General features: G+C 37.3%; 1 protein-coding gene across 1 annotated transcript; it reads left to right on the forward strand.

Annotated features, from left to right (window-relative positions):
• Positions 1–5,503: 5,503 nt before the first annotated feature.
• Positions 5,504–8,735, forward strand: LOC114376583. Its single transcript, XM_028334755.1, has one exon. The coding sequence runs from the start codon at positions 5,508–5,510 to the stop codon at positions 8,733–8,735; it is 3,228 nt and encodes a 1,075-aa protein (XP_028190556.1). The 5' UTR covers positions 5,504–5,507.
• Positions 8,736–12,376: the final 3,641 nt, after the last annotated feature.

Here is a 12,376-nt window from a genome sequence, read left to right on the forward strand (position 1 = left end):
ATATCGGAATTTGTAATTAATTTCTGAATTCGGTCTTTTTTCTGAATCCAGTCATGTAGTTTCTGGCTTGTGCTTTGATTAGCACTATCCCATTTTCAGCATTTTTTCATGTGATGACCAAATTAAATATCGGATTCGTAATTAATTTCTGAATTGAAAACATGATTTGGCATGAAGACCAAAAGTCCAAAACCAAGTTTTTTTTATATATATTATAATAAAAGTAAAAGTATTAAGACTAATCTTTACCAAATTTTCAAGAACCAGAACTATGGTTTTAAACATACAGGGAATAAGGCTGCCACTGTTGACCAAATATATTCAAAGACTAAAAACACATTTTATTGTAAGAATAATGATTTCCTAATGCTTGCCATTTATTTTTTTATACTCATGCTCAAAAAAAAAAAAACAAATCTTTAAAATTTTCTTGAAGGATTCCTTTAATCATTATTACAGTAAAATGTGTTTTTGGTCCATGAAAATTAACTTTTGTTTCTGCATTTTGAAAGCAATCCATATTTTCTTTTAAAAAAACTTAGTCTTAGTCCTTGATGTCATCTGGCATCTGCTTCACACGTGGCATCCACTTGAAATAGTCATATCAGCAAAAAAATTACTAGAATTAGAATGATCACCCAATTTCAGTTTCACCTAATTACAAAAATTTGAGGGACAAAACCAAAAAACAAAATAAAATCAAGAAATAAAATGAAATTCGATGGATTATTTTTATAATAAAAACATATTTAATCCCTTAAAAAGTTAAAATTATCCCAAATGTTTATTTTATTATACTTCGAATGGGAGGGCATGTAATGCGGTGGTGACATTGTGGGGTATATGGTTACAGAGGCCCTTTTCCTCCGCCTTCGTTGTCTGTCATTTCTACCGGACTTGGTCAATACTTTATAATCCTCGACTCTCCTTAAAAACACGTAAATTTTATGTTTGTCGGGGAGAGAAAAAAAAAAACTAGAAAAAGAACTTGATAATACTACTGTCTAAATTCGATCACAAATCATCTCTGGCTCAGGGGAAGAAATCACATTATTTTTAATTTACTTGGTTAACATGAATGAACAAGCTGCTAAGAAGGTTAGCGTAATCCAAGCCATTCTTGTCCCTATTTTGTGCGGTTCTTTTATTTTTATTTTTTTTATTATTGAATCAGTATGAATTATTGTGTCAGAATGACATTGTGAATGCACAAAATGGCATGGAAAAAAAGGTGGAAAGTGTGGATTATCGATCTTCAGCAGGGCAAGGGCAAGAAGAGAAGAACGTGCAGGTAAAGGTAATTCACCAGCCCCATTCTACCAACACCAGTGGTGGTGTACTTGCTGCTGCTGCAACTACTCTACAGTCTGCCAAGGATGCCATATCCAAAAAATAATGTAATTTTATAATTTCCTTTAGCCACATAGTTTTGGCAGTGGTGGTGTAAATTTATTTTTATATTGCTATTGCTAGTTGTCCTCTATAAGCACAAAGACATGGATGATGTATTAATCATCAAATTGATCCCATAAATCCTTGTTTTTTACTTTTGTAATAGAAAAAGGCTGATTCATCAATTTCCTTCTTTCATCTTCAGTAACTTCACCACAAAATATCTACATTAACAAAAACAAGTTTTAATTAAAAGTAGTGCGTCGTGTGCTTTTGCATGAACCTTTGCGTCTCCGCAGCATGGAGTGAAATGGTTTTGCTATATATTCGATTGCTTTAGTTTGACGCTTATGTAACTTCTGTACCATGCGATCCGAATCTCACATATGGGGCAAGAAAATTCATAAATATCACATCATATGATCACTTTTGCGGCAAGGGGTGAGAGAAAATCATAATTCTTAGAATATTAGAATATAAGTTTAGGTTTAACTCAACCTCAAAAATTAACTTTTAGGATTGAATTAGGCCTAAACTCACACTCTAAGGATAATCTAGTATTGATGGGTGATGTTATTTTTTGGTTACATGTTTTTATATATAATACACCAGCAAAGGGTTAAGTTTTAAGTTTTCCCTGCTTCTCAACAACAACAAAAAAATACATTTTTTCAGGTAGTCATACCTTCCTCTTCTTTCATCACAGTTTGCAAAAAAGAAAAAACGGAAAAGAATTCCAAGGGTTTTATTTTATTTATTTATTTATTGGTATGAAAAAAAATTCAAAGTCAATTTTCTTTTTCATTTTCCACGGTTTTACTTTCAGGTTGTTTTTTCATTAAGTTTTGGTCGAAACATTGGCAACAATGGGTTTGACGGTGTCACGGCTATTGAGATTGTTTTATGCAAGGAAAGAAATGAGGATTCTGATGGTGGGTCTTGATGCTGCTGGGAAAACAACAATACTCTACAAACTGAAACTTGGAGAAATCGTCACTACAATACCCACAATAGGTTCCAACTTGTCTCCGTATTTTTCCATGCGTTCTTTAATCGTTTATAAGCAGTTCCTAGCTCTCTCGGCATTTAATATACTGAACTTTGGAAGTTCTGCGTGGTGCTACTTGAATTCGTACTAGTTATATTAGTGATCGCATGATTATTTAAAGAACCTATATATATTTCTCTTTTAATTTTAACGATATTCCAATATGATTTAACAATCTATATTCATTTAAGTAATTACGTTACCTGATTTTTTTATATTTTATTTCTCACAGTAATCAAAAGTTCCTAAGTGATATGTATTATGTAATGCTCATTTAGAAATAAGTTGTATAGCAAGACAAGGTGGACCGATCTCAAATCCTTGAATATATTTATTTCTATTTTTTATAATACGAGTGCCAAATGAAAATGATTGAAATTTGATACATACCTTGGATGGATTAGGCTTCAATGTGGAGACTGTTGAGTACAAAAATGTCAGCTTCACTGTCTGAGATGTAGGAGGGCAGGACAAGGTATTTGTGATTTTCTGGCCACATCTTAATTTAATATTAGGGATGAAGCTTTGAGTGGCTGCTTGTTAAGTGTTTGCTAGAGTATTATATTTGAATCCCTTTTCTTTACAGATTTATTAGCTAGAGTATTATATTTATGGGTTCATTAGTATATGATAATCGATAACATTTTATGCACATGCTACTCAAACTACTTTAATCTGATTATATGCCAAGTTCTGTGCGGATTCAACCATTGTGGAGATACTACTTTCAGAACACACAAGGTCTTATCTTTGTGGTAGATAGTAACGACAGAGAGAGAATTTTAGAAGCCAGGGATGAGTTGCATAGAATGCTGAGAGAGGTCAGTAATTTATTATATGTTAATATTTTTAATTTCCGTAGACTTTGAATCATGGTTAAATTTTTATCCACTGTGCCCTCCAAATTTAAAAAATTCAGGCTTTGCCTTTCGACACAAAAGTAAGATAATGTTGCAATCATGAGCATTGCAGGATGAACTTCGTGACGCTACATTACTGGTGCTTGCCAATAAGCAAGACCTTCCAAATGCTTTAGTGTTGCAGAAATTACTGATAAACTTGGTTTACATTCACTTCGCCTGCGTCTCTGGTATGTCACATTTCAATTACAATTTAAAACATTATTTGGAACTCTAAGTCTAAGGTATGGGTTTATAATTAAAACTTATAACAATCAGGATTTGAGTTCAAGAAAAAACTAGAGCTATTTAATTACCGTATATCCCCACAAATAAGTGATAACTTCGTGAAAATAATGTCTAACTTTCTCTGGCTATTTTTTGGTTATTGAAGGTACATACAGCCAACTTGTGCCACATCCGGCCAAGGACTCTATGAAGGGCTAGACTGGTTATCTAGTCTCATAACTAACAAGACAAGATGAACCAATTAGCTCTGATTGCGCTTCCGATCTTCAAAGATATGAATACTGAGACTATTATAGTTTCTATAATATCTCGTTTGTTTATAGGCATAAATGAGTGGTATCTGTTATTTGAAGTTTGAACCACCTATAATATCAATCACTATGATTTATGACATGTAAGTACATAAAATTCTGAGGAGTATTATGTACACCCCGATGCAGTATTAAATAACATTTATATGGTTTGTGTATGTATAGAGCGGCAGATGTAGACTACTCCAGTGTAGAAGACAAGAATGGAAAATTATGACAATGTGATTAAGAAAAAAACAAGAAAATTATATTTATTTTGTTTGGCTGTAGGTATGTTACAGAGTTTCTCTGGCGGAAAGCCTTGCCAACTAAATATATAGATTTCAACAACAATTCCATGCATAAATTTGGAATGATATTGTTAGCCCATATTTTCGACGAGCTAAAATATGTTCTAAGTATGCATTGGATGTCGTCTCGAGGTTCGGAGCGTATTACAGAGCAAGAGTCTGGCCAGGACCTGCTCGAATCGAAAAGAGAGGAGAGTCTTTAAGAAGGAATTCCCAGGTTCAAAGGAGTATTTACGAAGTACAAAGCTAAGACAAGAAAGAGGACTTCGAGTTATTGGGCAATTCGAACTGGTGTATGGACGAGTCGAAGTCGAGGCAGCAAGAGTTCTGGACTTAGCATAATTTCTGAACAAATCTTCACTAAACCAGTTCGACTTCGAGCAAGATGGATAACCGTTCTAAGGAGCAGTTATGTGCATGTAAGATGTACGTGGCAGGACACTTGGCATTCGGATAATGTTCGACCGTTAGGGCAGTTTATTTTCGAATGTCTATATATAGCAGTTTTAGTTAGTTTTTGAGGGTCGCAAATCATTTCTACAGAATCCTTATACACTCAAAGTATCCAGCGCAGAGAGAAACGAGTACACAAGGAGAATGTATGTTTGTTTGTGAACCATTTTAAGTTTCTGTAAACTTTACATTTCGAATGCAATTTACGTTTCGTTTTATAATTCCTGCATTTTAAATGGTTCATTCGATCGAATGAACTCGCTGAGCCTTTACATTCTGCAATTTTCCTTTCCTTGCCTAGTTATTTCCAGCCTTTCGATTTCTGTTAAACAATTTTACTTTCTGCAAATTTCGAACCAGTAAGTGTTTGTTGCAACGATGAACATTCAAAAGCTTTATATTTAAACGCAAAATACACAAGTGACATGCTCCTGAGATTCACTAGTTGATCTCGCAAGCAATTAACTTAGACTAGCGGTTGTTTACCAAATTCCAGTGTAAACAAATTGGCACGCCCAGTGGGACCGGTCAATTGTGTGTTTGGTTTTAAATTATTTTTAAAGTTTTGTTTGTTGCAGTTGGTTTATTGCCTTCTTAATTGTTTTGATTTTGTATGCATTTAAGAAGTGGGAAATCTGTTCCACACTTAACAGAATTCAAAACTCGTACAAGGATGGCTAGACCACCCCCAAGCAATCGAAACAATGACCTTCCAAATATGGAGGGGCAACCAACGCAAACATCTGTCAGTAATGCCAATATAAATTCTGGTATAGGAGCAATTCCTGACCAAACTGTTGGCACAATTAGTTCAACCGCTTCGACGGTTATGAATCAGACAGGGGTAACCTCTCCCATGACCAACATGACGTTGGCAAGTTCGACCACGTCAGCGTCTGCTTTTGCCCCTTGGAACAATCCTAGTTTAGGGAATCCCAGTGGAAGTCCCTTTCGACCGCCTCAAAATCCTCTATATGGCATGCCTACATCTTTGATGGTAGGGTTGCAAAATTCTCAACCAAACATAGAGAATCTTAATATGGCCTCTCCATCAGGATCTGTAGCGGGCAATCAAGGTAGGGTAATTCCGCAACATTTAACTAATACATCCGTTTTGTCACTCAGACAACAAATGGATGAAAGTAACCATGATATGGTTAACATGTTAACACAACAAATAGGAACTGTTATTAACCCTTTAATTCAAAATACAAATGACAGTTACCAAACGTTAACAAATCAAATAAGTCGAATTGCTGACTTTTTTGGGGCACCACCCATACAGCAACCACCGATTCGACAGATCCAAATACAGGCGCCTGTCCAAGAGATACAGATGCCTAATAACCCCGGGATGCAAATGGCTCAAGCACCACAACCAGCGGCACGCATAGAGCCACCAGTCCAACAGGTCGAACCAAACCCTGGTATAGTATTGGTAAATAGGAACCAAAATGCTGATGAAGTAATAGGGAATATTCAACAAAACCGTTTCGATATGCAGAATAACCTAGCCCAAATGGTCGAAACGATTTTGGTGCAGAATGGTTTGAACTTAGGTTTACATAGGCCTAATTTTGTGTCTCCATTATCTGAGTATGTGTTACAGACAGAATTACCAAGGGGTGTGAAAATCCCTAAGTTTACCAAGTTTGCGGGAGAGACAAATGAGTCCACTGTCGAACACGTTGCTAGATATTTGGTCGAAGCAGGGGATTTGGCTAATAATGAAAATTTAAGAATGAAATTTTTCCCTAGTTCCTTGACTAAAAATGCTTTTACATGGTTTACAACCCTTCCTCCTCATTCCATACATAATTGGAACCAATTGGAAAGGATTTTCCATGAGCAATTTTATATGGGACAGTCTAAGATCAGCCTTAAAGAGTTAGCCAGCGTTCGACGCAAGGCACTTGAATCAATTGATGATTATTTGAACAGATTCAGACTCTTAAAGGCAAGGTGTTTCACCCAAGTCCCTGAACATGAATTAGTCGAAATGGCTGCTGGTGGCCTAGACTATTCGATTAGAAAGAAATTAGATACCCAGTATTTAAGGGATATGGCTCAATTGGCTGATAGAGTTCGACAACTCGAACGGTTGAAGGCCGAAAAGGCTAGAAATTCTAAATTCCACAAGAAGGAAAAGGTTGCATATGTCGAAACCAATGACAGTGACCAGGAGTTCGATATTATTTATGAAGATATCGAAGACAGTGAGGTTGATTTAGCAGAATTAAAACCTGGACCTCCTTATGTTTGTAAACTCCTTAGACCTTCCAATGGAAAAAACCCTGTTGAACCTAAAAATGATAAATTTGTGTCTAAAACTTATACATTTGACATAACTAAATGTGATGAAATATTTGATTTATTAGTCACAGATGGCCAGATTGTTGTTCCTAAGGGCTTGAAAGTACCCCCAATCGAACAACAGAAAAAAAGGGGTTATTGTAAATTTCATAATTTCCTTGGCCATAAAACCTCACGTTGTGTTCTTTTCAGGGATTTGGTTCAAAAGGCTCTTGACGAAGGAAGGCTAAAATTTGGTGAGAAACCAAAGGTTGTTCAGGCAAATGCTGAAACATCCAAAGCTGCCGAAACTCTCTATGCGGAGCCCCAAGAAATAATGATGGTCGAAACAATGGAGGTGTCCCATGTGCAAGTTCAGGATGTATCTGAAGAGGATTACAACGAACAGATGAAGGTTGTTTATCCTCAAGCTGAGGAGGAGTTAATTGATTTCTTGAACAGATGCAAACTCGAAAACAAGATTGTGATGCTCTGCCCTCGCTGCAGTGCAGTATGTGATAAGGAGGCTACTGAGGGCCTCAAGAAATACCAAGTTGTTAACAAGGGGGCAAGGCAGAACCAACGTTTCGATAAAGGCAAAAGAGTTATGGTGCAGTCGAATACTAATCAGAAGTCAGGTCGAAGGAATACTTTCGCTCCTCCTGGTTCAGTGCCGGTCGAAAAATGGATGCACCAGGGACTCATAAGGTTCAACAAAGGGATTATGGAAGTAGGTGGTTCGAGTGGAACGAAGCAAATTGGCCCACAGGAGGCCAATAGGTACTCGTATAGGAACAATTACAAAGGAAAGAATCCTATGACGAGGACCCAATGGCGTAGGTTCCAGCGTCAGAAGAAATTGGCCCAGCAGAACCCGCAAATGGGCCAATATAAAGAAGTATCTAGGAGGCCAGTAAAGGAGAGACTCCTGCCTCCGGTGGATGAAGATAAGATGGAGGATGAGGATCTACTGGATTCTGAGCCAGATTTCGATGTCATCTGTGTGGTATCTATCTTGCCATCTGAATATGATGTCCAATCTGAAGTTACTGAGATCGAAAGTGAGTTCGATCATTTTGATATGGCTGACCCAAAGCCAGTATGTTACTATGTTATGAATAATGGCTGTGTGGAAGAGCAAGTAGCTTATTTCGAAAAGCCAGATTTTCAGATGAAAAGTCATCTCAAACCTCTTTTCATCAGAGCAAAAGTTGAGAATGTTGGAATCAACAAAGTGCTCATTGATGGAGGAGCGGCTGTCAACTTAATGCCTCGATCTATGCTCTACAAGATCGGGAAACATGACACTGATCTATCTGCCCACAACATTGTGCTTTCGAATTATGAGGGTAAAACTGGCTATTCTTTGGGAGCCATTCAAGTAGATGTTGCTGTAGGCAGTATAGTTCGACCAACTCTTTTCCTGGTGATACAGTCTAAGGCTAATTTTAACTTGCTATTAGGAAGGGAGTGGATTCATGGAGTTGGAGCTGTGCCATCTACCCTTCACCAGAAGCTCATTATCTGGAGGGAAGATGGGATTGTGGAAAATATAGAGGCGGATCAAAGCTTCTATAAGTCAGAGGTCGATAATGTTACTGCACAAACCTTTGACAAAAAGTTGGCTAACATAGCGCCTTGTGGTGACAAGGAGGCTGTTGTCGAATCGAGTGACAATGTTGTCCACTCTGTCAAACTCCATCCTACTTATGGGTTTATATGGGAGAGGGAGGAAATTAATGATGTTCCCTCTGAAGATGGAGTCATTCCACCAACTGGGTGGAATATATATGAAGATTAATATGACTGAGGCCGCTGCATGGGCCAGAATTACGGCTTATATGGCCGAAAATAGACTAAATACGGCCTTCGAGGCTGAGTCTCAACAAAATATGGCAGTTGAAGCCAAGATCGAAGATCATGAGAATAAAGAAACAAAGGATCGAAGACTGGATTGCATATATGACGATGAGCCGCTGGGTTTCGAGAAAAATCCCGTAAGTGAGGTGCCAAAGATGCAGGCTCAAGATCCTTTGGAAGAGGTCGATATGGGAGATGGCTCGATTAAAAGGCCAACTTATATCAGTGCCAATATCACCTCAAGTTTAAAAGAAAAGCTGGTGCCTCTTCTTAGAGAGTTTAAAGACTGTTTTGCTTGGGATTACCACGAAATGCCTGGGTTAAGCAGAGAATTGGTCGAAATGAAGTTACCTATCAAGGAGGGAAAAAGACCAGTAAAACAACTACCAAGAAGATTCGCACCAGAAATCATGTCCAAGATCAAGGAAGAGATCGAAAGGCTGCTGAGGTGTAAATTCATCAGAGCTGCCAGGTATGTCGAATGGTTAGCAAATATAGTCCCTGTCATTAAAAAGAATGGAACTCTTAGAGTATGCATAGATTTTAGGGATTTAAATAATGCTACACCTAAAGATGAATATGCTATGCCAGTAGCGGAAATGTTGGTAGATTCGGCAGCTGGTTTCGAGTTTTTAAGCATGTTAGATGGTTATTCTGGTTATAACCAAATATTTATTGCTGAAAATGATGTGTCGAAAACAGCATTTCGATGCCCTGGTGCTTTAGGCACTTATGAATGGGTGGTTATGCCCTTTGGGTTGAAAAATGCTGGGGCCACTTATCAAAGGGCTATGAATTCCATGTTTCATGATTTTATTGACACATTTATGCAAATTTATATTGATGATATAATCATCAAATCCTCCTCAGAAGATAGCCATTTGGATTATCTTAGGCAATCTTTCGAACGAATGAGGAAACATGGATTAAAAATGAATCCATTAAAATGTGCTTTTTGTGTGCGTGCAGGAGATTTCCTTGGTTTCGTGGTGCATAAAAAAGGCATTGAGATAAATCAAAATAAGACAAAGGCTATTCTTGAGACGAAGCCTCCTTCGACTAAAAAACAGCTTCAGTCTTTGCTAGGAAAAATCAACTTCTTGAGGCGATTCATTTCGAATCTAAGTGGCAAAGCTCAGATTTTTTCGCCATTACTTCGACTCAAGAAAGATGAACCATTCAAATGGAATGAAGAGCATCAAAAGGCTTTCGATGAAATTAAAGAATATCTGATCAAGCCTCCTGTGTTAATGCCTCCTAGTCGAAACAAGTCTATGAAATTGTATATTGCTGCGTCTGACAAGACCATTGGTAGCATGTTGGCTCAGGAAGATGATGATGGCATAGAACATGCAATTTATTATCTTAGTCGTGTACTAAATGATGCAGAAACTAGATATACTGCCATAGAAAAACTCTGTCTTTGTCTGTATTTCTCTTGTGCAAAACTTAAGCAATATATAAAGCCTGTTGATGTTTATGTGTATTCTCATTATGATGTTATTAAGCACATGTTGTCAAAACCGATTTTACACAGTAGAATTGGAAAATGGGCTTTAGCATTAACAGAATATTCTTTAACGTACAAGCCTTTGAAATCTGTTAAGGGTCAAATTGTGGCAGATTTTATTGTAGATCACTCAGTGGTCGAAATGTCGCAAGACTATGTCGATACAGAGCCATGGATTTTGTATTTCGATGGTTCGAAACACAAACATGGAACTGGAATTGGAGTTTTAATAATATCCCCCAATAAAGTTCCAACTAAGTTCAAATATAAAATCAAAGGGCTTTGTTCTAATAATGAGGCTGAGTATGAAGCTCTAATTACAGGCCTTGAAATTTTAATTAGCCTGGGGGCAAGAAATGTTAATATAAGAGGTGATTCAGAATTAGTGTTGAGGCAATTAACACAAGAATACAAATGTGTTAATGAACATTTAGCAAAATATTTTGTTATAGCAAGTTCTCTTCTGAATCATTTCGATTATATCAACATTGAGCATGTACCTCGACAAGAAAACCGAGAAGCAAATGATTTAGCCCAAATAGCTTCAGGGTACAAAATGTCGAAGGAAAAGTTAACTCAGTTGATCGAAATAAAAGATAAACTGGTGTTACCAGAGCCATTAAGCACTAAATTGCCAATGCCAAAACTTGTGGGGGCAAGTATACCACAAAATAATGAAGATGAAAGTATGAATGATCTTCAGGAAAAATTCAAATTTTGGCCATTGACAATATGTTAGATAATGATTGGAGAAAGTCCATTATTGAATATTTGGAAAATCCAATAGGCAATGTGGCTCGAAAGATCAAATATAGGGCTTTAAATTACGTGATTGTGGGAAATGATTTGTTTAAAAAGACTGCAGAAGGAGTGTTGTTAAAATGTCTAAGTGAATCAGAAGCATACTTGGCAGTTTCCCATGTTCACAGTGGGGCTTGTGGATCACATCAAGCAGGCCATAAAATGAAATGGCTTTTATTTCGACAAGGTTTGTATTGGCCTTCGATGTTAAAAGACTGCATAGAATTCGCTAAAGGCTGTCAGGAATGCCAAAAGCATGCAGGGATACAGCATGTACCTGCTAGTGAGTTACATTCCATAATCAAACCTTGGCCTTTCAGAGGATGGGCTTTGGACTTAATTGGTGAAATCAAGCCTGCCTCTTCTAAGAACCAGCGTTATATTATAGTTGGTATCGATTACTTTACAAAATGGATCGAAGCAGTCCCTTTGCCAAATGTTGATCAGGAAGCAGTAATTAGTTTCATTCAAAATTATATTATTTATAGGTTTGGTATTCCCGAAACAATTACCACTGATCAAGGTTCAGTTTTTACTGGACGAAAAATGAAAGAATTTGCCCAAAAAACTGGCTTTCGATTGTTAACCTCAACACCATATTACGCGCAAGCAAATGGTCAGGTCGAAGCAGCCAATAAGATTGTAATTAACTTGATTAAAAAACACATTGCCCAAAAGCCAAGAAATTGGAATAAAACGTTAGATCAAGTTCTATGGGCATGTAGAAATTCTCCTAAGGAATCAGAGGCTTGTTGTCGAATCGAGGACAATGTTGTCCACTCTGTCAAACTCCATCCTACTTATGGGTTTATATGGGAGAGGAGGAAATTAATGATGTTCCCTCTGAAGATGGAGTCATTCCACCAACTGGTGGAATATATATGAAGATTAATATGACTGAGGCCGCTGCATGGGCCAGAATTACGGCTTATATGGCCGAAAATAGACTAAATACGGCCTTCGAGGCTGAGTCTCAACAAAATATGGCAGTTGAAGCCAAGATCGAAGATCATGAGAATAAGAAACAAAGGATCGAAGACTGGATTGCAATAATGACGATGAGCCGCTGGGTTTCGAGAAAAATCCGTAAGTGAGGTGCCAAAGATGCAGGCTCAAGATCTTTGGAAGAGGTCGATATGGGAGATGCTCGATTAAAGGCCAACTTATATCAGTGCCAATATCACCTCAAGTTAAAAAGAAAGCTGGTGCCTCTTCTTAGAGAGTTTAAAGACTGTTTTGCTGGATTACCACGAAATGCCTGGGTTAAGCAG

This window comes from Glycine soja, chromosome 11 (assembly GCF_004193775.1).
Source record: "Glycine soja cultivar W05 chromosome 11, ASM419377v2, whole genome shotgun sequence".
Taxonomy (NCBI): Eukaryota; Viridiplantae; Streptophyta; class Magnoliopsida; order Fabales; family Fabaceae; genus Glycine; species Glycine soja.